This window comes from Protopterus annectens, chromosome 8.part0 (assembly GCF_019279795.1).
Source record: "Protopterus annectens isolate FY-2018-M chromosome 8.part0, PAN1.0, whole genome shotgun sequence".
Classification (NCBI taxonomy): Eukaryota; Metazoa; Chordata; order Ceratodontiformes; family Protopteridae; genus Protopterus; species Protopterus annectens.
The window spans coordinates 145,060,490-145,088,323 of NC_056741.1; the positions used below are offsets into that span (position 1 = coordinate 145,060,490).

At 44.4% G+C, this 27,834-nt stretch overlaps 1 protein-coding gene across 3 annotated transcripts in view; it reads right to left on the minus strand.

The window, feature by feature from the left end:
• Window positions 1-27,834, minus strand: part of PHC1 (polyhomeotic homolog 1) — a 1,492,233-nt gene that overhangs the window by 297,059 nt on the left and 1,167,340 nt on the right. For all 3 annotated transcript variants that reach the window (XM_044079657.1, XM_044079656.1, XM_044079655.1), the window contains one exon: window positions 27,356-27,549. In XM_044079657.1, the coding sequence (XP_043935592.1) occupies window positions 27,356-27,549 (194 nt within the window). The remainder of the gene's footprint in view (window positions 1-27,355; window positions 27,550-27,834) is intronic.

Here is a 27,834-nt window from a genome sequence, read left to right on the forward strand (position 1 = left end):
CCCTCTGCTGTACTAATTTTAGGATTTCACCAAATACAGGATATTCAGGAAGGGACTGTGGGGAACATTCATCTTTACAGAGGTTGGTGTCTGGACTGTATGTTTGTATGCTTTCAAGAATCCTCTGGAGGAGTCTTCCAAAGCCCTGAATAGTTCAAAGTTCCTTGCTGAAGCAGAAGTTTGAGATATTCACTACAATTCCATCCTTGGTTTAATGAGCACAAATACTTATAAAAAACAGTGTCAACAGGTGGGACCAAAACTGAGGGTGCATTCCATGCCTATGTTGAGGGACTGGCAATAATCCTCTTGAAGAATTCAAAGGTCAGAGCCAAGCACAATGGCCCTTAAGACATTCCTGCCAGTATTGTCTATGTCCTAGTTTAATGTAGTGGCTCCAACATTGAGATCCATGCACACATCTTAAACACCAATGATCCTGTCACCAAAAAACAGCACAGAACAAGCTGATACTCAAGACAAAGCCAGAGGACACAGAATCAAGGGTAAAGCAATGGGATTAATGTTGGGTGCATCACATGCTGCAAAGTCAGAAATGATGTATCATATCTGGTCGGTGTTGAAGGAAGATGCCCCAGGACTGTCATCTCAATCATCACCAGTACCAAACTTGTGCCAGGGAAGGAACACTGGTAGTTGGTATCCTTTGGTGAAACCAGTTTTTCCCTAGAAACAGAAGAGAATGGGCTGACACCCATGTCTATCTGCATCTTGACAAAGGCAATCATCACAAAACCACAATCAAAGTCAGATACACTCCTGACAAACCTGGTAGACCTGAAGGAAAAAGCAGAAAGGGGCTGAGGGGGAAAGCCAAGGAACTTTGCTAATCTTTCTTTATTGTACATTACTGCCTTGACTGTTACCTGCTACATGATTTCCTGTGATAAAGGAAAAGGTTTCAGGATTTAAAAATGTGCCTGCTGTGGACATAACATGGTGCCACCGGATGCACATGACTTGCACATGCTATACTTGTGGCTGGAATACTTGCAGGCTTCTTGCAATATATGCAAAGCCTATGGGCATCATTTCTTAATAGAGAGGAAAAAGAAGTTCATTCTAAATGGCCTTTTACCGTCTGATTCTGTTGAAAAGAGGTTAGGGGAAACAGCAATGAGAAGGAAAAACAAAGAAAAAGGAGAGAGGAAAAGAAAGTTAGTGGATTCCTTCTCAAGGCCTTCCCCCTTCACAAGGGGCTTTGGTTCCACTTTTCTCAGATTCTCCAGTCTCTGTCTAAGCACCCTCCCATGCAGAGTCCATCATCATTCTTAATTGGTCCACTAGGACAAAATCAACCACTAGAAATCCTGAAGCCTTATCAGTTAATACAGGATATCAAACAGGTAACAGCCAGTGTAATAATGAAAAGTAAAGAAAGCTTAGCAATGAAATATACTGTACTATAAAAATTAAGGGAACCCACAGGGTAATCGAGTGAGACAGGGAAGAAAAAAAATTAACTTTTTTTTTAATGCAGAAAAATATCAATGGTGTCAAGAAAATTGCTATCCAAAGACAAATATGATGCAAACTAAGTCACAAACATGCAATAAAAAGCACACACAACTGAGCTGTTGAGAAGGCATCTGAAGCAGAAAGGTGGCAAACAAGATGTGAGGGCTGTAAGAGAACCAAGGTGCACTGTGGTATAAGGGAAGAGCTCAACGTCTGGAGTAAGCAGATACTGCCAAAGCAGATCCCATCAGTTGAAGTGGATGAATGGGATAACATAAGACCTGATAATATATTTCAATGCATACTATATCATGGATCATGTTTATTACCTAGTCAGCAGCCAAGTCTGATCATGATAAAATTTCTTGTAATACAACAGAAATAAAACTTGTACAGAACAAAATGAGCACAGATCCTTTAACAGTAAGGAAGTACAATTTATTTTTTTGTCTTGCAGTTAAAGACCATATAGGATGATTTACTAAAGGAACAAATAATACAATTTTATTGGTATTTATTGGGACTAAACTTGTACAACTTTAATAATATCTTCTGAATACAATTCTACTATACTCTAGCTTTCTGCCAGACAACTAGCATCGAGTATGGCAGTTGATGATAGGTTTATACAAACTCTGATACTACAGTAAACATTACAAGCTGATAAGAACTGAAGAAGGAGCTACACTTAGGCTACTGCTTCTATGCCATAATTGAGTAAAGTTCTGATTATGATTAAGACAATACAAATCTCATTAGCATTTTATGTGCTGGAAAAACTAGCCAATGATGGTGGGAAGAAGCAGCTGATACTACTTCTCACATCCTGGAAGGAGGCATGAGAGGTAGGCAAGTCTAGTCCTCTGCAGTGCTAATGTTCCTTTGTGACAATGAATTGTGCAGCATGCAGCAAATTGGATCGGTATAAACAATAAGTGGTACACAAATAGTACAACCATAATATCTCCATATGCACATGTGCCATGATGGCAAAAGGACCAGGAACACATCTTTTTTTGAGCAATGTAGTCCCCACATCATCTGGCACACTGTCCTTGAGGTAAACCTTGCATAATAAAACTGCTGCTAATGCAGTGCTGTGTATGACAGTCACTTAACTAGTGGGTACGCCTGTCACCCTTGAAAAGGGGAAGTGGTGTCCAGTGGGCTAACCCAGTCAACAAACAGGTAAAATAAAATAAAACTAAATAAATAAAAGAGTTATTCAGAAAAGTTCACAGCTATGAAACTCCTTGGTAAGATTTGTTTTCCACACTCAATACAGTTATTCTTTTTCTGAAAAACCTTAGACTCACTATCACTCTTTTACACAATATAGAATAAACTACTACAGGAGAAGAGTTGCCCTGGTAGGATACTTTTTCCAAATCTCTTGAAGCAGGATGAAATGCTTGACTGATAATGTTTTGTACAGCATACAAATTCATATGGACTATGGCAAGAAAGATTAGACTATGGTGTTGGCAATGGCCCTCTTACACCACTGATGTTTTGATGTCCAAGTGGAGGAGGAAGCTGGCCAAAGCCAAGAAGGGGAAGGTAATGCTATGGACATGGCCAGAACAGCATCCTAATGACTCACTGCAACAGAACTTATCAGCAACAACTCATCAAACTCTGACAACATATCTCCTTGCCTTTCCTCTTTCACTGGTTGTTGTGAGTAAGCACAAAATTATTTTCTGAAATCACTCTCCAACTATTTAAATTATTGAGCATCCCACTTTATTCCACTGAATCAGAATACAAAGTACCCACCCCTTTCAATCTATCTTGCTCTTTTACAATTAGTGGCTCTTCACTTAGACAGCTAAAGCTTAAGTTATCCCCTTTTTTTATATCTAACTGCTTAGTTTATATTGCAGTGCTTAGGATATTAACCATTTTTTTCATCTTACCTTTAAAATCTGCAACATCTACTGTAAGACCACCAATTATTTGAGAGCCCACGTTCTGCCTCTCATAGTCATCTTGGGATTAATGCCTCAGTTTTCTCCTGGTGAGAGAAGGAGCACAGGAACATTATTTCCTGGAGACGGCTGATCACTGGAAAGCCTAATAACTGCTTCATGGGTGAAAGCTTGGAATATGTATGTGTCTTTCAGCTTTTCCCGGTTAGGGGTCGCCACAGCGGAACTCCGGTCCGCTAATGATTGGCAGTTGATTTTTACGTGCCGAGTTGCCAGCCCTGATGCACAACCTTCAACGAAGGTATGCCCATTCACGCACGTCTCCATGCAGAAGATGCTCTAGCTGAGAATGGAACCGGACAGCGTCTTACTGTGAGGCGACGCTACCGCAGCAACACCACTGCAATATGTGCTTATATTCTGCTCCTGGTGAGATAAGGAGAGTGCACGGATTCCTGACTGTTCCCGTTGGGCAGTGAGTGTCTGTGCTTGACGTTCCTAATTCGTCTGGTTGCTATTCAAGGCATCTACCAGGAAAAGGCTACAGCATACCTACAGACCTTTGCATCATCTGGGACAAGATTGTGGATCACCAAACAGGCTGTGGCCTGCTTCTCATCTTGGGATTGGTGCTAATGTTTTGCTTCTGGTGAGAGAAGAAGCAAAGTAGCATTGTAGCCCAGCAAAGTAAAGCTGTGGTGAGATCAGCACTAGCAGTAACTAGGTAGTTGCCATTCATGCAACTCCCCTCTCCACCATTCTTGGCAAGCTAATTCTTTGTTTTCAGTAAATACTGCTCGATTAGTTTCTAACTTCACAATATCTGCTTAAATACTTCATCCTTAAAATTTCAGGGTCTACTTATTAGTTCCCCCTCCAGTGTTTCACAGTGTCCTGTACAGATGCAGATACCTTCAGGGACCTTGTTCCTATAAAAGCATGACTGAAATTTCACCGGTATCTAGATGCACACAGAACAACTAGTTTGCAGCAATTAACACTTCACCCAGAGTTGCAAACTGGACATTCCTGGCATTGCTTTATACCCTCATTCTGTCTAATTAATAAAAAAGGGTCTGCTGCCATGGATATGAAATTTCCCACTACTTCAGTTACCAGCTTGGTGGATATGGGGATCCTCAGACAATGCAGAAATTGCCACACATTTACTGGCAAGCCAGTTAATTCTCAAACTGATATGAATGTGAGAGATGTATTTTCACAATGTCACTGGAGGCAAAGCTCTCGCATAAAAATACTCCTAATGTCAATCAAGTTGCCGGTAGTACACACAGTGCACCCATCACACAATTCAGAGCAGACATATAGACCCATATATGCTGAAGTACTTAAATGTAACCTTCCTAAACCACAAAGACCTGCTAGACGAAGTACACATAACAAATACATTAAACACTCAGTTAACCAGAACTCAAGCAACCGGAACTCTCAGGCAACCAGCAAGAAATATCGAAGACATTCAGTACAATTCTCATGTGTAGCACCCCCCCCCCCACCAAGAAATATATCTTACGTTTTTAGAGTTTTATAGTTTTAAAAAGGAAGATGGGAATCAATTCCCTCTCTCCCCAACCTAACAACAAGTCAAACCAAGCAAATAGTATAGGGTACAGTATCAGTCAGGCTTATTTTTAATAGTAATGCTCAAGCAACCAGAAAAGAATAGTTTTGTAAAATCTTACCATAACCACATATGTCCTTCTCTTCCATGTTGCAGTATGCTTAGTGTGGGATTCCCCGCCTCAGGTGACCCGAACATCGGCTCCTATACAAAAGCTTAAGCCTGGTTGCTGGGGACATCACGCATAGGGCCGTAAACCAGGGACCTTAAATGTGATGTCTGCATACACAAACCTCAGAACCCCATAGAGGGTAACAAGTGATGTCAGCCAGAAGTGTCACATGCTGGCTAGTCTGCTCTTGGTCTAGAATAGAGCTTCCTAGTGCCTAAGAGTTATGTCCATAGTCCAAAATAAATACAGGGGATTGGAGGGAAGGAAGGAATACTGCAACATGGAAGAGAAGGACATCTATGGTTATGGTAACACTTTACACAACTAGTCTTTGTCCTTCTATTCCTATGTTGCAGTATTCTTAGTGTGGGAGAGTACAACAGCTTAATTACAGGAAAGGGTGGAGGTAGAAGAGGAAGATTCCAAAAACCCCTGCAGGACTGCTCTAGCAAAACCTGCCGTGGCTCTGGAGACGTGGTCCAATTTGTAGCATTTCGTGAAGGTATGAATTGTGGACCAGGTGGCTGCTTCCAGAATGGATGCTGTGTCCAGACCTTTGAGGAAGGCTTTGGAAGTAGCCGTGCCTCTGGTAGATTGAGCTCTCATCCCTTGGGGTACGTGCTTGCCAAGGTGTGAGTAGCAGAAGGAAATGGATTTTCTGATCCAACATGAAATAGTTTGTTTGGAGACTGTCTTGCCCAGAGCCCTGGGGTGGAAGGAAAAGTACAGTTTTGTACCTACCATAAATGTAGATGTCCGATAGGTATGCATCTGCAGTCCTTACATATGGGTTGTCCTGCCTCAGGCAGCCCTTCGGTCGGCCGGATTCCAAAGTCTGGGTCCGGCGTCGGCTGATGTCGCCCTTTCCCCGACGTCAGAGCGCCTGGGGTATAAAAGAGTTAGCCGACGGCATCTTCCTCAGTTTTTTTTGCCCCAGATGCCAGGTGCCCTCTAAGGAAGGCTAAATTTGGAGAAATGCAAAATATTCCAAACATGCACAGTAATAAAAAACAAATACACCATAATAGATAACCCCAGCTAGCTATAAGAGGGATAAGTACCAAAGAAATACCACAGAGGGGAAGGAGGGAGGGAAAACCTGACTGCAGATGCATACCTATCGGACATCTACATTTATGGTAGGTACAAAACTGTACTATGTCCTTCAAGGATGCATCTGCAGTCCTTACATATGGGTAGAATACCATAGCCAAGCTGGGGGGTGGTAGGATCTAAGAAAATGATGGTGTAGCTAAAATGCCCTGCAGGACTGCCGTAGCAAAGCCTGCTCTGGATCTGGAATATAAGGGCAAATTATAATGCTTGGAAAATGTATGCACGAAGCTCCATGTAGCAGCTTCTAAAATGTCCTTGGTAGCCACCCCTCTTAAAAAGGCTGTGGAGGTGGCTGTGGCTCTGGTGGAATGAGGCCTGATGTTAGCTGGCACAGCTTTCCCATGATAAGAGTAGCAGAACTGAATGCAATTTCCTATCCATTTTGAAATTGTCTGTTTGGAAATTGCTTTGCCTTGGATGCCTGCAGCATATGCTACCAACAGCTGGTCAGTTTTTCTGAAAGTCTTAGTTCTGTCCAAGTAGTAGCGTAACTGTCTGTGAATGTCCAGGGTATGCAGAAGTTTTTCTCCCTTGTTTTGCGGATCTGGAAAGAAGGTAGGCAGGTGAATAGCTTGGTTCAATGAGACCCTGGATACCACCTTTGGCATGAATGAAGGATTGGTTCTCAAGGAGACTCTGTCCTGATGAAAAATAAGAAATGGTTGTACTGCCATGAGTGCCTGCAATTCAGATACTCTTCTTGCTGAGGTTATGGCCATAAGGAAGGCAGTCTTCCAAGACAGGAACTGCAACTCTGAAGATGCTGCTGGTTCAAAGGGAGGTAGAGTCAACTTTTCCAACAAGAAGTTAAGGTCCCATGTAGGCACTGGTGGTTTTCTTGGAGGATTGATGTTTTTAATTCCTCTTAGAAACTGCCTTAGGAGAGGATGAGAGAAGACAGGTGGATCAGTATTGTATTTTGCTGAAATTGCTGAAGCATGATTTTTTATGGAAGAGTAAGAAAGGCCATTGTGGAGCATTTCTGCCAAGTATTCCAGGATATGTGCCATGCTCATCACTGTGGCATCTAAGCCCTTTGCGGTGCTCCAAGTGTGGAATCTTTTCCATTTTGCTGAATATGCCTTTCTCGTGGAAGGTCTGCGAGCTTCCATGATGATATCCTTCACTCTCTTGGATAGCTTTTCCTGGTGAGTCGTCAAGGTATTCTCCAGGCTGTCAGCTGCAGGGTTTTCAGGCTAGAGTGCAGAGTTTTGTAATTGTGCTGTGTCAGAAGGAGTGGCCATTGTGGTAGAGGCCACGGTTTCGTGTGTGACAGGCATCGTAACAGTGGGTACCAGTGCAGTCTTGGCCAGTCCGGGGCTATTAGAATCACTTTTGGCTGCTCTGTCCTGATTTTCAGTAAGACCCTGGTCATTAGTGGAAGAGGTGGGAATGTATACACTGTTAGAGTATTCCAGCTGAAAGAGAGGGCGTCCACTTTCCATGCTTGTGGGTGGTATGTCCTTGAACAGAATTTCTTCAGTTGATGATTGTGGTGGGAGGCAAAAAGATCTATGTCCGGCCTTCCCCAAAATTATGTTATCTGAAGGAAGATGTCTGGGTGTAGCATCCATTCGTGTGGATCCATGGTATTTCTGCTTAAGCTGTCCGCCAGTATATTGTCTTTTCCTGGCACAAACTGGGCTTGCAGCTCTATATTGAATTTTAGGGAAAGTTCCCAAAGATACATTGCTAGTCTGCAAAGAGGGTAGGAATGGGTACCTCCTTGCTTGTTTATGTATCACATAACTGTGGTATTGTCTGTCCTTATTAGCAGGTGGCCTTGATGTAGAAAGTGCTTGAAGGCCTCGATTGCATGCATCACTGCCAGCATTTCCTTTTGGTTTATGTGCATGCACAATTCTTTCTGAGACCATAGTCCTTGAATGCATCTGTCCTCCATGTGTGCTCCCCATCCATGGTCTGAAGCGTCCGAGGTAATGGTTTGGCTGGTTACTGGTTTGCTGAAAGGCAGACCCCTGTTTGACTGGCTTGCTTGGGCCCACCACAGGAATTCCTTTTGAAGGCATGGAATGAGTGGTATCAAAGTTTCTAGGCTGTGATTGTGCTGAGACCATAAACTCCTTAGGTACCATTGTAGTTTTCTCATATGCAGCCTTGCTTGTGGAATCAGAAGAATGCACGATGCCATGTAACCCAGGGCCTGCAGGATTTTCCTTGCAGTCATCTGAGTTTGTTTTGTCAGATTTTTGAAGTAATCCGGTAGTTGTCTTTGTTTTTCTTCTGTGAGAAAAGCCATTTGGGTGGTTGTATCTAGTTCCGCACCCAGAAAAGTTATTCTTTGGGATGGTACAAGTCTTGACTTGTGAATGTTGACTGTGTATCCCAAGGCCTGCAGAAGGCGGATGGCATAATTCAAATGTTTTTCCAAAGTTTGTTGGCTGTCCGCTTGTATAAGGCAGTCGTCCAGATATGGGTATATTTGAATCCCCTGAAGTCTGCAGTGTGCAATTACTGATGCCAGGCATTTCGTGAATACTCTGGGCGCAGTAGATAAGCCAAAGGGCAATGCTGAGAATTGATAATGCTCTGAACCTGCAAGAAATCTGAGGTGTCTTCTGCAACTTTGTCTGATAGGGACATGCAGGTATGCCTCCTTGAGGTCTAGAGTTACCAGCCAAGACCCCTTGCCCAGCATGGGAAGGAGTTGCTGTAGGGTCAGCATTTTGAATTTTGGCACAATGAGATAAGTACTGAGTGCGGACAAATCGGGAATAGGCCTCCATTGTTTTTCTTTTCTTGGGACAAGGAATAGTCTGGAATAAAATCCTTGGCCTTGTTCTGCCTTTTCTATAGCTTTCATTTGCAATAGGTTGGCAATTTGTTTTAAAGCCTCTGTCCTTTGATTTGGTGGCAGGTTTGGCATTCCTTTTCTTTTTGGTAATGTATGGAAATGGAACCTGTATCCTTTGTCTATTATTTGCAGTGTCCATTTGTCCCTTGTAATACTGTGCCAATTTCTTGAAAATAAAGATAATTTTCCGCCCAAAGGTGCTTCTAATTGAGCCCTGGTTGGCGGGATCAAGGTGAAGTCATTGAGTCAGTCCTTGTGCAGCAGTTGTTGGTCCTGCACTACCTCGCTGGTTAGGAGGCTGCCATTGACGTCCTCTGTAGGAGCCTCTAGCTTGCCCTCTACCTCTGGCACGCCTGTTCTTGCCTCTTTGATATCTCTCTTCCGGAAAGGACCAATTCTTAGAAGGCCAATTTCTGCTGAATCTTGGTGGTTGTACCTGGAGGAAATCTTTGACTGTTTGTACAGATTTAGCCTTTTCCTCAAATTTCTTTAAGACCTCCTGAGCAGTGGAGCCAAATAACTTTTGCTTTTCTAGTGGAGCATCTAGAAGCTTAGCCTTAACATGATCTGGCAGAGATTGTTCCTTCAGCCACGCATGTCTACGTATGACTGCACCTGTCATTGCTGACCTACATGAAGCTTCCAATGCATCATAACCACACTGCAAGAAATGGTTGCTAACCTGTTGTGAATTATGTACCAGATCCTGAAGTGACTTACAGTCTAGGGGTTCAGGAGAAGACAGCTTTTTCTGCAATTCATCCAACAAATACTCTTGGTACTGTATCATATGAAATTGACACTTTAAAGCCCTCATAGGCAGAGTGGAAGAAGTATACACTTTTTTACCCCATCTCTCTAAAGCCCTGGGCTCCCTTTCAGAGGGGAGTGGATTTTTAGTAGTGGCAGCTGCAACCCCTTTAGGACCCTGGGAAATAGTTTCTGGGTCAGCAGAGTGGGCCTTGTAAAGGAAATGATGCGAGTCCGGGACCCTGTAGTACCTATCGGGTTTAACAGGAGCCGGAGGAAGGGTGTCAGGGGTAGTGCTAGACTCAGAATACACATCATCAATGACACTTAAAACAGGAGGAATAGCCAAAGGTCTATGCTGAGGTAAATGAAGAAAAGTCCTTAACCTCTTCCTGGAATCAGAAAATTCCTGGCCCTGCCATTGGAAATGCTCTCTCATGGAGTGAAGGGTCTCCCCAAAGGGCAGCTCTTCAGGAGGGGAGGCAGAGGGAATGGATTCCTCTGCATCAGAATCCTCGTAGGCCGTGAAGGCCTCCTCCTGGTGATAGAGCAGAGCCATCAGAGGCCTCATCAGAGGACTGAGGATCAGCGGACTCAGCCCTGGGCCTTTTGTCTAGAGGGGGTTGAGAGCCCCTGCCCGGATGAGGCTGGGATCCCCTGATTAAGGAAATAAGATCCTCAGCCAAACTTAGTATCTGTGAACCTGTAGTGGATCCCTGAGAAATAGACTTGGAAGGCAGAGTTTTTTGTTGCTTAGCGCTTTAGCCCTAGTGAATGCTTTAATGGACATGGATGCAGGGGGGCTGGCTGCTCCACGTGCTGGGGTAGTCTTGTCTAAGGGAATGGTGTCGGTAGTTTCCTGAACACCGGATTCAGAGGGTAAATCCATAACCGACTCAGAAGAAGCCTCCGGGGCCGAGGCTGTCGGTTGTACCGTTTCCACGGTCGGAAGTACCAAGGACTCGGTTTCAGCCGAGACCAAGACACTCGAGGTAGGCCTAGGCGTGGTTTCAGCCGAAACCACGGTCCGCACGTGTCAGTCCTTGTCCTTCCGTTTTTTGGTTAAATGAGAAGTCGGAGTCTCCGACGGCATTTTATAAGAGAAACTAGCCCCAAAAAATTCCTCTGCAAACTCCGACCGACGCCTAAGAGTGCGTCGATTAAAGGAGGCACAGGCAGTACAGGCTGAGATATCGTGGTCTGGGCCTAGGCAAGGGAGGCAGTAGGAATGGAAATCCTTATGAGGTATTTGTTTCCCACAAGTCAAGCAATTATTAACTTTAAGCGTTTGATCTGACATCGGCTGAGGCAAGAAAGAGTCCCCAACGGGGTACTTACCTTTTTGAAGTCTTCGGTAACTGAATTTACAGGAGCTGGCCGACCGGCACTTGCGAACTGCTTCTGCTTCGGGCACCAGGCGGCAAGAAAGACTGGGGAAGATGGCGTCGGCTGACTCTTTTATACCCCAGGCGCTCTGACGGCGGGGAAAGGGCGACATCAGCCGACGCCGGACCCAGACTTTGGAATCCGGCCGACCGAAGGGCTGCCTGAGGCAGGACAACCCATATGTAAGGACTGCAGATGCATCCTTGAAGGACATCAAATAGCTGGCTAGATTTTCTGAAGGACTTAGTTTTGTCTAGGTAGAATTTAAGTTGCCTGTGCACATCCAGGGAATGAAGAATCCTCTCACTATTGTTAATTGGAGAGGGGAAGAAGGTAGGCAGGTGAATGGATTGGTTTAAGGACAGTTCATTGACCACTTTAGGCATGAAGGAAGGGTTAGTATGCAGGGTCACCCTATCCTTGTGGAAGGTAATGCAGGGGGGCAGGCCATCAGAGCCTGTAACTCTAACACTCTCCTAGCGGAAGTAATGGCCACCAGCAGTACAGGATTCCATATACACATTTGGAGCGTAGCAGTGCTAGGTGGCTCAAATGGGGCCAGTGTTAGTTTTTCCAGAATGAAGTTTAGGTCCCAGGGTGGTGGAATGGGTTTTCTAGGTGGACTGATGTGTAAGACCCCTCTCAGGAAAAGTTTTACATCCAGCCTGGATAGCAAAGGGGGATCTAGAGGTAGACAAGCTGACATGGTTAAAAGTTGGACTTTCACTGACGAGTAGGAAAGGCCATCCTTAATTAGTTCACACACATAGGCAAAGACTAGGGATGGGTCTGCTTAGCTGGGGTCTCTGTCCTTATGCAGATACCGTTTTGATAAGTATGACTTCCTAGTAGCAGGTATCCTGGTCTCCCTCAGGACTGTAAGCACATCCTCTGATTAGTGATGTTTGAAAGGGATTAGAAGTTTATCACCTAGAGTGTTAGGCCTAAGATCTGTAGATGAGGGTGAATCAGAGTTCCCTTTTGTCGTGTGAGTAGGTCCACCCTGTGGGGAAACTTGTGGTGATTGCCCTTGGCTAATGAGAGAAGTAGGGAGAACCAGTGTTGCCTTGGCCAGCAGGGAGTCACCAGCAAGATTTTTGGTTCATCTTTTCTGATTTTCAGAAGGACCTTTTGGATTAGCGGGAAGGGTGGAAAAGTGTATAGAAACAGTCCCTTCCATGGAATGCTGAAGGCATCCACCCTCCAGGCAAATGGAGAGTGATCCTTGGTGCAGAATTTGTTCAACTGTCTGTTCTGGGGGGAAGCAAACAGATCCATTTAAGGTGTTCCCCACCGGTGGAATGTGTTTAGAAAGGTCTTTATGTTCAACATCCACTCATGCTGAAGAGAGGATGTTCTGCTGAGAATATCCACTTGTTTGTTGTCCTGAGAGGGGATGTATGAAGCCTGCAGGGTTAAGTTGTAGCTGGAGGCGAGGTCCCAAATTTGTAAAGTTATCCGGCATAGGAGGTAAGCTCTGGTCCCTCCTTGTTTGTTGAGATACCACATTATTGTGGTGTTGTCTGTGAATATCTGAAGGGGGTCCAGTTGGAGGACAGGAAGGAATGCCTCCAGGGCCAGAAGGACTGCAGTCATTTCCCTTACATTGATACGCTCCTTTTGAAGGGCAGGATTCCATGCCTCCAGTACCCTGAAACCTTTGACGGAGGCTCCCCACCCTAGGTCTGATGCATAAGTTGGGTTGGGGAGGGGATTTGAAGTGGAAGTCCCGGGTTGTGAAGTATTTGTTGAATCGACCACCTTAGTTCTGTTTTGAAGCAGGGCAGAATGGTAATTTGTTGCTCTAGGAAGTGTTGGTGCTGTGACCACACATTTTTCAGATACCACTGGAACTTTCGGATGTGCATTCTGGCTAGGGGAAGCATAGGGATGGTGGCTGCCACCAGCCCCAGGAGTTGCAAGAGCAGATATCTGAGGAACTAGTAACAGATTTTGGAAGTGATTGGAGAGTGACAGGACTTTGTCCTGGGGAAGGAAAGCTCACATCAGGTCTGTCCTGATCCTACATCCTAGAAAAATGTTGTCTTGCTGCGGGAGTAAGGAAGATTTGTGTAGGTTGAGGGTGAAACCCAGGTTTTGTAGTAGGGAAGTGGTGAACCTGAGATGATTTTGGGGGAGGTCTTTTTTATCTGCTAGAACGAGAATGTCATCTAGGTACACATAAATTTGGACACCTTTGGTCCTGCAGTAAGCAATGGCTGGGGCTAGGCATTATGTAAATACTCTGGGTGCAGTAGACAAACCAAAGGGCAAGGCTATAAACTGAAAATGAGAGCACAGTCCTGTAAAATGTTAAGAATTTCCTGTTGGAGGGTTTTATGGGAATAAGGAAATAAGCTTCCTTTAGATCTAGAGTGGCAATGAAGGCCTGGGCTGGTATTAAAGGGAGAAGAGTTTGAAGGGATAGCATCCTGAATGATGGGTCTTTTAGGAACTGGTTTAGGAAGTATAAATCCAGTACCGGTCTCCAAGGCCCATCTTTTTTGGGGACCAGAAAAAGTCTTGAGTAAAATGCTTTTCCTTCCTGCCCTGGAGGGACAGGTTCTATTGTTCCTAATCTTAGAAGGTCTAGTAGTATAAGAGGTGGATTGTGATTTTTGGGAGGAAAGGGGATGGGGTTTTTCCTTCCAAGAAAGGAAATATCCATTTTGAATGATAGTACCCAGCGGTCTGATATGATGGTTTTCCAAAAGGGGAGACAGTGGTGGAGGCAAAGGTAGATGGGCAAGGCAGTCATGCATCGTTGGGTCCAATTCTATCCTGAAAAGGCCGTCTTGGAGAAGGTTGAGAGGTAACTAGTCTGAAGTAGGTTTGTTTCCTAGTTCCTCTCCTATGCCTGGTGCAGGAGGGGGTGACAGAGGAAGGGGTTCTTCTGACAAAAGAAGTCTTTGTAGGATAATTCCTGTAGTATTTAGGAATGGGAGACACAAGAAAATGCTTGATGTCCTGAATCTCCTTACTCTTTTCCTGCAGATTTTTAAAACGTTCTGCAGACTGTTTGCCAAACAAGAGGATATGCTCTAATGAGGCATCTAGAATTTATGACTTGAAATCCTCTGGGAGTGGTTGGAGGTGAAGCCAAGAGCATCTGCGGAGAACTGAAGCAGAAGCTGCTGACCTAGCGGAGGCCTCCGTGGCATCATAACTGCACCTAATGGAATGTCTGGCTACCTGAGAAGCCAGGAAAGGTTTAGATGCTATGTCAGTTTTGGCAGGGCAATCAGGGGTGATAGCCAAGAGAGTGGAAGCTTGTGAAACTAGGTCCAAGGCATATTTTATCATGTGAGTTTGGTAACTGATAGCTCTGAAGGCCAGGGTGGAGGAGGTGTACACTTTTTTTCCCAATCCTGTCCATGTTTTTGCTATCCTTATCAGTGGAAGAAGAGATGCTGAAGGAATCAGTCGGACTGCTTGTCAAGGGAGACAGCAATTACTGCAGGGTCTGCCAGGGGAGGCTTAACCAAAAATTTCTGGTCATCAGGCACTTTGTAGAACGTGTCCGGTCTCTTAGGACAGGTGGTTGTGAGTCTGGACTCTTGGATGCAGAGGTGAAAGCATCCAGAAAGAGAGGTGGGATGGCTGACGGGGAGGGAGAATCTACTTGAAGGAGTTCAAAATACCTCCTTTGGGTCTCAGACATCTGGGTAGTGTCCCATTTGAAGCATTCTTTCATTTTTGTAATTGTTTCTCCAAAGGTGATATCCTCTGGTGGGGAGTCTCCTTCAATGGCATCCTCATCTGAGGAACAGTATTCCAGAGGGAAGGCATAAGAAATAGATTCAGCAAAAGATGAGTAATAGGGTTCTAAATCCTCCTCTCCTTCTTGGGCAGTAGGCAAGGGGAGAGAAGCAGCAGAAGCAGGCCTAGAAGTAAGCCCTGGAACAGTGGAAGAGGCTGTGGGCCTAAGAGCCATAAAAGCCTGCATCAACGAGTTGGTAAATGACTGCCAGTGTGGGACTCCTCTTCAGGGGCATAGGAGTCCGTTTATAAGGCGTAGATCTGGGAGAAGGCCTGGGTTCTGGAACCTGGGCTTCGGGTAATGGAGGCCTGGTTGGTCGTCCAACTGTATCTGGTTCCCTCTCAACATTGGTAGGGGCTGATGTCTGTGCTGTCTCCATGGACGCACAAGCCGTTACTTCTGAAGCAGCATCCTCAGTGGGAGCCGAAGTAGATGGATCTATCGGAAGTTCCTCAACCCCTAAATCGGAAGCTGGCAGGACGTCCGATGGTGAAGAGGCAATGGAAGTAGGCCTTGAAATCTTGGCCTTTTTCCACGGTGGTTCAATCCGAACGGCCGATTCAGGATCCATCCTGAGCGCAAGTTTTTTGAGCCTTTGGTTCTCTAAAAAAGAAGATATGTACTCACCATAACGTTCCATGTGAGTTGTTCATCTTGCCTTCATTCTTACTGATGGGTTCAGAGCCGATCCTTGGCTCCGACTCTGCCAAATGCAAAAGCTTGAGGTCTTCAACCAGCTCGAGGCCTACTCCTCATCCCATGATACACTGGTGCTTCTCTCAGATCTTGTTTGCTGCCACCAGTGGTGTAAGCCATCTCCCAGTATAGCAAGTATAGAATACACTAGATAAAGATCAATTACAGCCATACCTTACACCTCAGGTTCCTGATCCTCAAGAAGCCTGGAAGGGGGTCGGAGGGTGGGATGTAAGAATGAAGGCAAGATGAGCAACTCACATGAAACGTTATGGTGAGTACATAACTTCTTTATGTGAAGTTGTTCTATCTTGCCTTCATTCTTCCTGATGGGATAGCATCCCAAGCATCATCTTCTTGGGTGGCTCACTGGAGTATATTCCTCATGACAGTGGAACCACAGGAAGCCCTGTTCCTGGAGGCCCTATTCACTTTGTAATGAGTGATAAAGGTATGAGGCCTTGACCAAATAGCTGCTGCACAAATTGTATCTATTGGTAATTTGGCAGAAAAGCCTGAGGAAGTGGATACAGCTCTAGTTGAATGGGCCTTTATTTTGTCTTGTAATGGTGAATTCACTGAACTGTAAGTAAAGGAAATACAGTCTGATAACCATTTTGATAAAGTGGTTTTACCAACATGAGCACCTTTCTTAGAGTCTGAGAAGGAAACATAGAGTTGATACGTTTGCCTGAAATCCTTGGTCCTGTCCAAATAGAAGCGTAAATGTGAATGTCAAGCTTGGGCAGCATATAGGTTCATAGGTTGGTACTAGGCTATCGGCCCTAAGGCCTATGCAAGCCTAGCCATAACAATTCCATGGAAATTTTTCCCCACAATATTTACTTCTCTGGGCCCCTGTCTAGCAGGGTGACTGACATGATCCCCAGGGTGAATTTCCTACCTCCCATCCAATCTTCAAGGTTCCTTTTGAAGAGGGCCAATGAGGCGCTCTGCTTGACATGTATGGGCAGTCTATTCCAGAGTATGGGGAGTTTCTGGGTCAGGAACCTATCCCTCCAGCATGTTTTGTTCATTGTGATGATAAAGTTTAGATCCATGGAGCGTGTGGCTCTTAGGGATGGGGATTTCTTTAAGTGAAGCATGTCCAACAGCTCAGGGTTTGACATGGCCTTGTATGTTAAGCAGAGATCGCCTCGGAGTAGACGATATGACACAGAGTATAGCTGGAGATTTTTTAGATGGTCAGCATATGGCTACTGCTTTAGGCCTGTGATTCTTTTAGTGAGGTATTTCTGTGGCCTTGCCAGCTGTTGCAGATGTTTTGTGAGGTACATACCAAATGCAGCATTACACTCTATAATGGGTCTAATGAGGGATGAGTACAGTGGGACAATGACCTCCTTTTTTTCTGGATGAAAAGCCCTTAGTGATGAGGTGTGCCACGTAGAAGGATTTCCTGACTGTTGTGGCGATGTGGTTATCGAACGTGAGACCACTGTCCACTTGTGTCCCTAAGTCTCTCATCACACTTTCAATGTTTAGTGTCCTGCCACCTATGTGGTAGTTCATGGGTACATGTTTTTTTCCAAAGGGGATAACTATACATTTCTTGGCATTAAGCTTGAGCCCATGGCTCTGGCACCAGGCATCTGTTTCTGTAAGGCCCTTTTGTAGAATATCCACATCATTTGGGGATTCAATAATGGCTCCCAGTTTGCAGTCATCTGCAAACTTTGTTAGCCAGAGTCCCTTAGTGTTGGCCTGTACTTCAGTGAAGTAGATGCCAAACAAGAGTGGTCCCAGGACTGAACCCTGAGGTACTCCACTTGTCACTTGTCTGGAGCTGGAGCTGGATTTGGAGTCGGCTACTTTTACAGTCTGGGTTCTGTCAGTAAGCCAGCTGGCAACCCATCGAGTGACGTAGGGATTTATGCCCAGCTTAGTAAGTTTATCTATGATTCCAGAGTGGGGGATGGTGTCGAAAGCCTTGGTGAGGTCCAGATAGGCTGTGTGGACCGCCTTAACCTCATCCACAGCTCTGGAGACCGATTAGAAGTCAATCAGATTCAGGAGACAAGATCGGCCCTTCACAAACCCAAACTGGGTGGGGTCCAGTGTCTGAAGGTTGCCAATGTTTTTGTTTATAAGTTCCATGATAATGTGTTCCATGCCCTTGCTCTGCCTTACTGCCACACTTGGAGAAGAATACAAGCAATTTTATAGACTGACTGAGATTTGTTTCTGAGCAGACCTTCGGTAAAAATGAGCGATTTGTCCGTAGAAACGCTATCAATATGAAATATCATGTAAGGGGGTTTTATGGACAAAGCCAGCAACTCTGAAACCCTCCAAGCAGAAGTAAAAGCTACTAGAAAGATAGTTTTCCATGTAATATACTTTAGGTCACATGAAGAGGCTGGTTCAAAGGGTGGTAGAACTATTCGTGATAGTACAAAATTTAGATTCCATGGAGAAAGAGGAGATTTGATGGGTGGTCTTAAATGTATAATGCCTTTGAGAAATGCCTTCGAGAGTCTATGAGACATGATATTAGACCCTTCCTCACCAAGATGAAAGTTGGAGACTGCAGCCAACTGAACTCGAATAGTTGAAGGTGCTGCTCCCTCATTGAATAGTTTTGTCAAAAATTCCAAAATAGAAGCTACTGGAGCTAAATAAGGATCAATATGATTCTGTAATGCCCATATTGAAAATCTTTTCCATTTGCTGAGATATAGCTTTCTAGTGGATGATTTGTGACAGGATGTCAATATATGCTGTGCTGCAGCTGAAATTGGAATTGAAGTAGCCAAGCTGTCAATTTGAGGGACTAAAGGGACGGGCGAAGAGCTCCCGATGAGTGAATCAGGAGGTCTGGAACTGGGTCCAGAATCCAAGGTTCTTCCAATAGATGAGGCCGAAGAAAGGGGAACCAAATCTGGCAAGGCTAATAGGGGACTATCAGAATTATGGTCCTTCCCAGAGCAATGGCTTTCTGTAAAACTTTGGGTATCGGAGGGAATGGTGGAAAAGCATAAAGGAGACCCGGGGGCCAACCATGTACAAGTGCATCCCTTGGGGCTTCCCCAGTGGGGAGATTAGGGCACAGTAGCTGCTGCTTTCGTGTTTGTGCATGTGGCAAAAAGATTGCAGCAACGCTGACCCCATATGCGGAATATGTCTTCCATCACTTCTTTCTTTATGGACTACTCATGAGGCAATAGAATTGCCCTGTTCAACTTGTCTGCTATCACGTTGGACTTTCCCGGGATGTGCGTTGCTATCAGAAAGCACTGGATGGAGTTTGCCCATTGACATACTCTCAAGGCTTCTCGACATAGGTGGTAAGATCTGATTCCTCCTTGTTTGTTTATGTGCCAGACTACTGACATGTTGTCTGTCTGGACTGCAATGGTCCCCAGAGGAAGAGAGTCTTGAAAGGACTGCAACACTAGAAGTACCATTCTCATCTCTAAGACACTGATATGCAGGTGAGCCTCGTGTTCTTTCCATGTGCCTTGGGCAGTTCTTCCCTGATAATGCTCCCTCACCCTATTAGGGAAGTGTCCATGGTCACTATGGCAACTGGGTTCCTATTGTTACACAATGCGATGTCAGCCACCACTGAAGGTCCTTCTTGCATGAATTCTTAATTATAATCTGATGCAACATTGGGAGTTCCTGAAAGGACCACTGGGTGAAAAGGAGACATTGTAGTATCGGCATATGCATCTGACACAGTGGAACTGCAATGATTGCTGCCGCCATTGTACCCAGCAATTTGAGAACCATGGAACCTGGAGCTTTTTCTTTTGAGAGCAGGGCTCGAACCTGTTACCAAAGAGCACAAACCCTTTCTGATGGAAGTTTTAAGGTCACTGTAGTGGTGTCTAGATCTGCTCCTATAAAAATGGTATGTTGCGATGGCAATAAGGTAGATTTTTCTAAATTTATGGTAATCCCCAACTGACAGCATAGATTCATAGTAGTGTCCTTGCTTGAATGAGCTGATGCCTGCCTAGTAGTGGCATTGAGAAGCCAGTCATCTAAGTATGGAAACACCTGGAATCCCAAACGTTTGAGGTGAGTTGTGATTACTGCCATGCATTTGATGAACACTCTAGGGGCTGCTGTGAGACCAAAGGACAGTGCTCGAAAATGGTAGTGACTGGCCCCCAGCCGAAAGCGCAGGTGATCTCTGGATGGTCTGTCCATTTTTATGTGCTAGTACACATCTTGGAGATCTATCGAGCACATCCAGTTGTCTTTTCCTAGAAAAGGAAGCATTGACTGCAGTGTAACCATCCGGAGCTTTGTCTTTTTCACAGATTTGTTTAATCTGCTGAGATCCAAAATGTGCCTCCAGTCCACTGTTTTCTTTGAAACTAAAAAGAACCTTGAGTAAGTTCTGGATCCTATCTGGTCTGCGGGGACTGGCTGGATGACTCTTTTTGTAGTAACCTTTGAATTTCTATGGTTGCTTGTTCCCTGTGACTGGGTGGAATGTCTGGGATTTTTCTTATTGAGGGAGGTAGGGCGGAAAAGTGAACAGAGTAACCTCTGGATATGATGCTTTGTACCCAGCTGTCTTTTGTTATTTTTAGCCAGGCATCTGGGTATAAAGATAAGCATCCCCCGACTTCCTCCAGAGATGGACATGCAGGCCTCCTCTCAGGAGTGCTGATGGGGCTTCCCAAAGAACTGATCTCTGTCACCCTGGTTCTGTGGACCCCATCTGCTGCGTGGATGGCATCTTCCATTATTGCCCCCTCCTCTGCCTCTGGAGGGGGGTCCACCATGTGTGTCCTGAAAGGCTCCTTGAGTTTTATGGAACTGTATCTTTCCTCCTTTCTGACCTTTGGAACAAGGTCTGGTAGGTGTGGAAAAATGGACTCTGATGGCAGACAACAGTCTTTCCATCTTGTTCACATCTGGCAAGAGTTTCTTTCACTTTGGGTCCAAAAAGGGACGAGCCGCCATTGAAAGGGATGTTGATAAAGGATGACTTCAAGGGCTCCACAAAAGAACATAAGCACATCCAGGAATGTCTCTTAAGTGCAACTCCTGTACCCACTGCTCTGCTCATTCCATCAGTTGCATATGAAAGCAGACGTATGGACGAGTTTGTTAGGGAATTGAGGGTGGAGAGTTGTGATGATATTTTATCTGAGACCCCTACAGCTACTGAACCCTGTAGAGTATCTCCTAGCTCTTTTAGGAGATCTCTTTGCAATCTAGTGAAATGCGTAAGATAATTCAGTGACCTAAGAGCAAATGTTGCTGAAGTAAACATGCGCTTTCCATATCTGTCCATGACTCTCGAATCTTTATTCGGTGGATGGACTGATGTCGAAGTTTCGGATAACTCCTTGGTGGCTGCCGCCACCACCATGGCATCAACAGGGACTCCCTTAGTGAGAAAAGCTTTGTCCTGTGGTGAGGTAATAAACTTATTAGGCTTCATAGGGACAGGTTCCACTGTATCTGCAGACTCCCACGCCTTTTGACAAACTAACTTCATCGAAAGGCAGAGTGCTGAGACCTGAAAGCCTTCAGGTAGACTGACTCGTCATCAGTAGGTTTGATGGGCTGCCAATCACCCTTCTATTTGAGAATCTCTAAGATATCTGCAATGGCAATATCTTCTGAGGGTGACCATGGGGAACCTTCTGAATCATCCATGTCAGTGTCTGCGCTTCCTCTTGCATAGCCTCTTCCAAGGGACCTCCTCAGTGGGAGCTTCTGGTGAGGTCTTGGAAGAGCAGGGATGACCCAATGGTGCTTCCCGAGACTCTGGGTCTCTATGGTTTTGTGGAATCTGTGATGAGGTAGACACTGGAGCTTTAGGGGGAGAAGCTGCTTATCCTGATGAAGTGGTTGTCCGTGGGGACAATGCTCTCCTCATGGCATCGAAGACCCCCCCCCACTCCGATGTGAAAGAACTCCTGGATCCTAGGATACAGTCTATTCCCTCAGCACCAAAACGGTAGGCTCCAAGCCAGAGGTAGGCGCTGAACTCACCCGTACCAAAGCTCCAAGAGCCAAAGCCGGACCAGAAAGATTGGTTCGACTATCCTCCCCGGACCTGACCAGAGAATGTCGGCTCCTAGACTCTTCGGTTGGCACCGAAGTAGTCTGAGAAGTCAGATCCGAAAGTCCTGGAACAGGTCTCAGTACCGACGGGTCCACTATCATCAGCTCCGAGGACACCGGCTCTGAAACCTCTATTCGGACCGGAGGAGGAACAGATATGGGGGAGGAGGGTTAGATGGTTCCAAAGCCCGAAGGGTCGGCTGCGACAAAAGTTTGGCCAGCACTGGTGTCTGCAGAAGCTTCAGCACCACACGATCCACATCTATGTCTGACAGGCTTCTTGAGGACCGAGAGGACAGAGCAGAAGAAGCTACAGATTGTAAAATTGGAGATTTCAAAACAGGAGATACCGGCTCCAGTACTGGGGACCGGCTCCTCATAGTAATAACTTTCGGCTCCAAAGTCAGTGGCGCCGAGGTTGAGGGTCTGTCAGATTTCGACTTACTGGATGACAGAGATTTTCCCGGCTCCAAAGATCCAGTAGTGGAAGAAGTTTTTGAAGGTTTAGATGGCTTGGTATGTGCTGTATGACCTTGCTCCAACGATTCCTGAAAGGAAGATTTAATCAAGCCCCTAATAATCGACTTGTTCTTCCTATCTTGTAATACTCGGGAACTAAACGCCCCTAATCAATACACACACTCTGTGTGTCCATCAGTAATGGACATTTTCTGTCCACATTTAGGGCATTTCTTAAACCCTGAAGGTTCAGACTGTTTAGCCTCCTTGTCTATATCTTGAGACATCTTAACCCAATCACACAACACACAGTAAAGAGCTCTCTAATTTAAATGAGCTTATAACAAAAATATTCAGCCCTCTAACTTAGACTATGAGAAAAAATATTAATAACTCACAATACTATGAAAACATTTAAATAACTAACAAAGTTTTAACTAACAATATAGAAATTTAAGTAATTTTAAAGAGAAAAAGATAAACTTTCAATGTCCAGAGCTGGTGAATCGCTCGATCTGTTGCAGTGGCAAACAAGATCTGGGGGGAAGTACCAGTGCATCTTGAGATGGGGGGGTAGGCCTCGAGTTGGTTGGAGACTTCGAGCTTTTGCATTTGGCTGAGTTGGAGCACAGGATCAGCTCCAAACCCATTAGTAAGAATGAAGGCAAGACAGAACAACTTCACATTATAAGTTAAAGTCAGCCAGACGGCTGTGAAGGGTCTTTGGAACAAAGGATTGGCAAATGGAACAAGCTGTATGATCATGTTCCTTCCCTAGACCAAAGACGCAATGGTCGTGCATATCTTTATGCGGTATTTGACACCCACAACAGCATTTGCCCTTCTTAGCTGACATCGGCTAACGATAACTACAGCTAACCAAGCTCAACCACAACAGATGGAAAATTCCGCAACGGGGTACTTGAATTTTCTTTTTGTTTTTCAAAAAACAAGCCACCCTGGTGGAATTACAAAATCAACAAGCTGTATAACAGAAGGAAGAAAATCATGGCAAAAATTAGGAGGTGCAGCACCAACCAAGATAAAAGCACTCTCATCAAACTAAACAAACAACTCAGTGGACAAATAAAGTCTACATAAGCCAGATTTGAGGTAAACTTGGCTTCCCAGATCAAGGACGACCAAAAGGCACTGTTTAGCTATGTCCGCAACCTCAAAGGTAATACACAACTGTGTGCAGGGCTCATTGAAAATGGAGCCACCTATACTAAGCCAGAAGATATAGCAAACCTACTGGCCGATAAATTCAGTTCCAACTTCCCCCACTTTCCCCCTCAACCTTCCCTCAGGAAATACCATCATATATAAATCCCCCTGATATCACTAGGGAACAGGTCCTTAGGTGCTCTCTCTCTCTCTCTAAGGCCAACAACACTATCAATGGGCCTAGACAACATCCTAGGATGCCTTCTAAATAGCTTGAAAGATGACCTATAGGCCCTTTGGAATTGCTATTTAACTGCAGCCTCCAAACAGGCTTCAAGCCTCATGAATGGAAAAAAAAACAGTCATCCCTCTGCACAAAGGTGGGGCACCTACAGACCCATAAGTATCACCAGTCTTACATGCAAAACCCTGGAAAGAATTATCATGGAAATGATCAATAATGGTATAGTAAACCTCCAGACACTGGACCCGACCCAGTTTGGTTTCGTCAAGGGCAGGTCGTGCCTACTCAATCAGGTGGACTTCTTTGAGAAGGTCACCAAAGGAATGGATGAGGGCAAAATGGTTCACACTGCCTACCTTGACCTAGTCAAGGCATGTGACACAATACCCCACTCAGGTACTGTTGACAAACACAAAAGTTTAATTACAAACCCGTATGTCACCCGGTGGACAGCCAACTGGCTCACAAGGGGGAACCAGAAAGTTAGAATTGGGAGTCCACCTCTACAAGAGGCCAGTCACAAATGGGAGTTCTCAGGGATCGGTTCCTGGACTGCTCCTTTCTGGCATTTACTTCTCTGAAGTCAAGACCAATGGCAATGGTCTCTGGCTGACTAAATTTGCAGATGGTTGCAAATTATGTGCTGTCATTGAATCCCACGCTGACACAAATGTTCTCCAGAAAGGGCTGACAAAGACAAACAACTGCTGCCAAAGCCATGGACTAAAACTAAATGCCAAGAAATGTAACACAGTATCCTTTGGGATGTCATTCACCCTTGCTAACCATCATATTGGCAACACACCCATTAGAGCTGACCCAGTAGTCAGGGACTTAGGGACTCACAAAGACAGCAATCTAGCCGTTAACCATCACGTGCCTACAGCAGTATAGAAAACATTCTATGCTGTGCAACTTATAAACAAAGGTATGGCATCTAGGTCCAAGGAAGTCATTGTTCCACTGTATTCAGCATTTGTAAGACCTATCATAAAGAACAATGCCACCTTTGGTATGTACCTAACCAGGCAACCTATAAATGGTTCATCTCCCAAGCCCCTGCTTGTAAATGTTTTATCTCCCAAGCCCCTGCTTACACTTATCAAGGTTACCAGAACCTGTCAGAGATTTGGGATGTATGGCTAGGCTTAAAATGGCCATTGTGGGCGTTAGCCTACTAAACACCTACGAACCTATGAAAATAAAGACCATTACCATGTTATTTTTTTCTCCCCTTTCCCTAGGTTGTACAAGCAGGACTTGAGATGCATAAGTTAAGGAAGGGGCACAGCAAAGCAATGTCATATATTTGGGTGTGTGTGTAATACATTACCAAACCTTTTGGGGAAACTCAAAACAGTGACAGAATATGGTAAGACGAATAAGGTCTGTTACACTTTTCCTTCTAATACCTTGGCAATGCAATTTTCATCCATTTGAACAAGTACTGTTACGAAGGGTCTGACACAGACTAATGAGTGGTGCCAGAGCATGGTTTAAAACCCAATACCAATAAAATACATACTAGCATCCTCTGGGAAGATGGTTAGCCCAGGAAACTACCACACTGACAATACACCCTTAAGAGTGGACTCATTTGGGAATGCGTGTAGACAGTAACTTGGCTTTTAACCATCACGGGTATATAGTAGTAATGAACCATTCTATGTTGCTCAACATATAAGCAAGGGTATGGTAATTTAGGTGCAAGGATGTCAATGCTTCACTGTACTGTCCTCACAAGACTAATCATTAAGTATAACATCTTCTTTGGTATGTTTCTAACCATACAGCTGCAACAACTGAAGCACCCACAGTGGTTCCTTACAAAAAGAATACAGGCGTAAACATGTTCTGTGCAAACTGCTTCAAAGCCGTAGTTCTGTACTCAGTTTCTTATAGACAGCGGATTTATCCCTGGCTTACAAAGCATCTTCTGATCCTGCTCTGATGGAGTTGCTGCACATCTCCAAAACAACTGCATTCAAAATACCTGAGCTAGGGACCCAAACCTTACCTGAAACATAAATAGGGGATACTGGAGGGACAGTTATGCATCTCAGAGACTACCCCTTCTCTGAAACAGGCCTCCCCATCCACAAGAAGCAAAGTTCTTCTCTAACATAATTAAGTGCGACTTGTACTAGTGGATGGGGAATTGGAAATTTACCTCCGGTATAGCAACTATGTCTCTGGTAGACAGAGGCAACCTATAAATTCTTGACCACTCATACCCAAGCCTACATATACCCTCCTAAATAAACCCTAAGATATCAAAACTAGTCGGATATGTTTGGAAAGCATGGATAGACTTGAAATTCCACCTTACCCCTGGGGTCAACAGCCTAGTAATCACCTATGAAAAACAAAGGGAGGATTCTTTTTGAGGGAATTTCATTGCATACATCACCTCTGTGATTAAATCGCACCAGCCATGGAAAAGATCTGCATTACCTAGACCTGAACACAATTTACTGCTGAATTATAACTATAAAAAAATTAAAACTACATACATTTACCTTTCCCTCATTTTAAAGTTATCTATATGGACTAGTGAAGTAACATATGGGACTGTATTTATTTTCTCCTACCCCTCACTTTGCCTTGCCCCTTGAATACATATTTTCATACTTTCTGAATCTATACATGGGTCTCACTAGGCTCTTAATGCCACCACTGCAGCAAGCCTAAGTTGCCGCTCTACTCTTCCCCCAGTACGCGCAAGGTGACACCAGTCTCTCAGACCCATCCTCCCCCACCTGATTCCTCCAGCACCCATAATGACTGCTGAACACAGGTCACATGGGTTGCAGCAAGAGCTTTATCTATATCATCTTTCTTGAGCTAAATGAGCTCCCCAGGCATCTTCAAAGTTTTGTTCACACAAACTAACACTATGCCCAGTCTCTCCCTATTAGCTACTTGTTCTGTACTTTGAATTTGCTGTTTCGCCTTCTGCTTCTCTTCACTGTGTAAAATAAAAACACTATCTTGAATATCTAATTCACATTTTATCAATTCTAGGTAACTACTTTTTTCACCAATGGGCAGTACTTGCTGCAGTATGTGCTTTAGATAACTGCTGTTGAAAATATATTCTGTGGTTACCTTCCAATACCACTGACACCCCATTTATGGTTGCCGATGGTGTCTGCAGTTAGCCAAAACAACTCTGTCCTCTTAGTATACACTCTTAGTGACAGCTGGCACTAAGCTCTTGATTACTTACCTCCTTTAAGAATACTTACCTGCTCACTTATAGTTTTCAGTGTCAATAAAGCTAAAACTTAAGTATGTCACGAGTGTTACACAGTGCATTATGGTAATATTACTTCTTATTGTTTTACCAGTCTTCTTCCTTGTACTGCATCCTACTTTCATGATTGCAAATTCTGTAGCAGTCGAGGATAACATAAAAAATAGATAAACCTCAAATTTTTAAATTACCTGCACTAGGCCGCTTGGTTAAACGCACAAAAAATAAAATGTAATAAGGTAGTTTCTAAAAATAACGCAGCTTAAAAGCTCAGAAAACAATCTTTGCAGTTGTGCAGTACAAATATCCATACAACAAACTGGGATGAAATAACCATGTTTGCTACACAAAATAATTTGCAAAGTGTAAGCAAATTTTCTTTCAGAAATAAATTAATTCAGCCTGGGTACCTAGCCCACTGAGCACAAGATCTTATGCACAAATTAACATTACAATTTACTTTGAATTCTCACAAGTGGTCTTACCGGAAATGGTTCTGCCCCCTCCTGAATGACAAAACCCTCAATAACATGGGTTAGGATTTGTGGCTTCACAATGGCTTGGGGTGGTTTTGAATCACTGTTCTGGCGACAGGAGAGGTCAACAGTGGGAGCTACAGTCACAACACCAGCAGGGATACTCCTGGTTACAGGCAAGCTTGCACTGACATCTGGCTTTTCTAAAAAGATAAAGATAGAAAAAATACTTTGCGAATCATGTAGCAGAAAAGGTCATGCTGCAAAATGGATGCACAGGGAAAGTATATTTTGAGAGAGTATGCTTACCATAACAGTAGATATCACTTGACATGATCACTACTGCTGAAAAACAATTTCTTAAACATAGGAATTCGAAGCAAGCAGTTCATCCTTTTGGCCCCACTTCCACACTTCTCAGACAACCCAGGAGCACAAGTAGTCTCTTTTCAGCACCATAAACGTCAGTATGGCATTTAATATAAAAA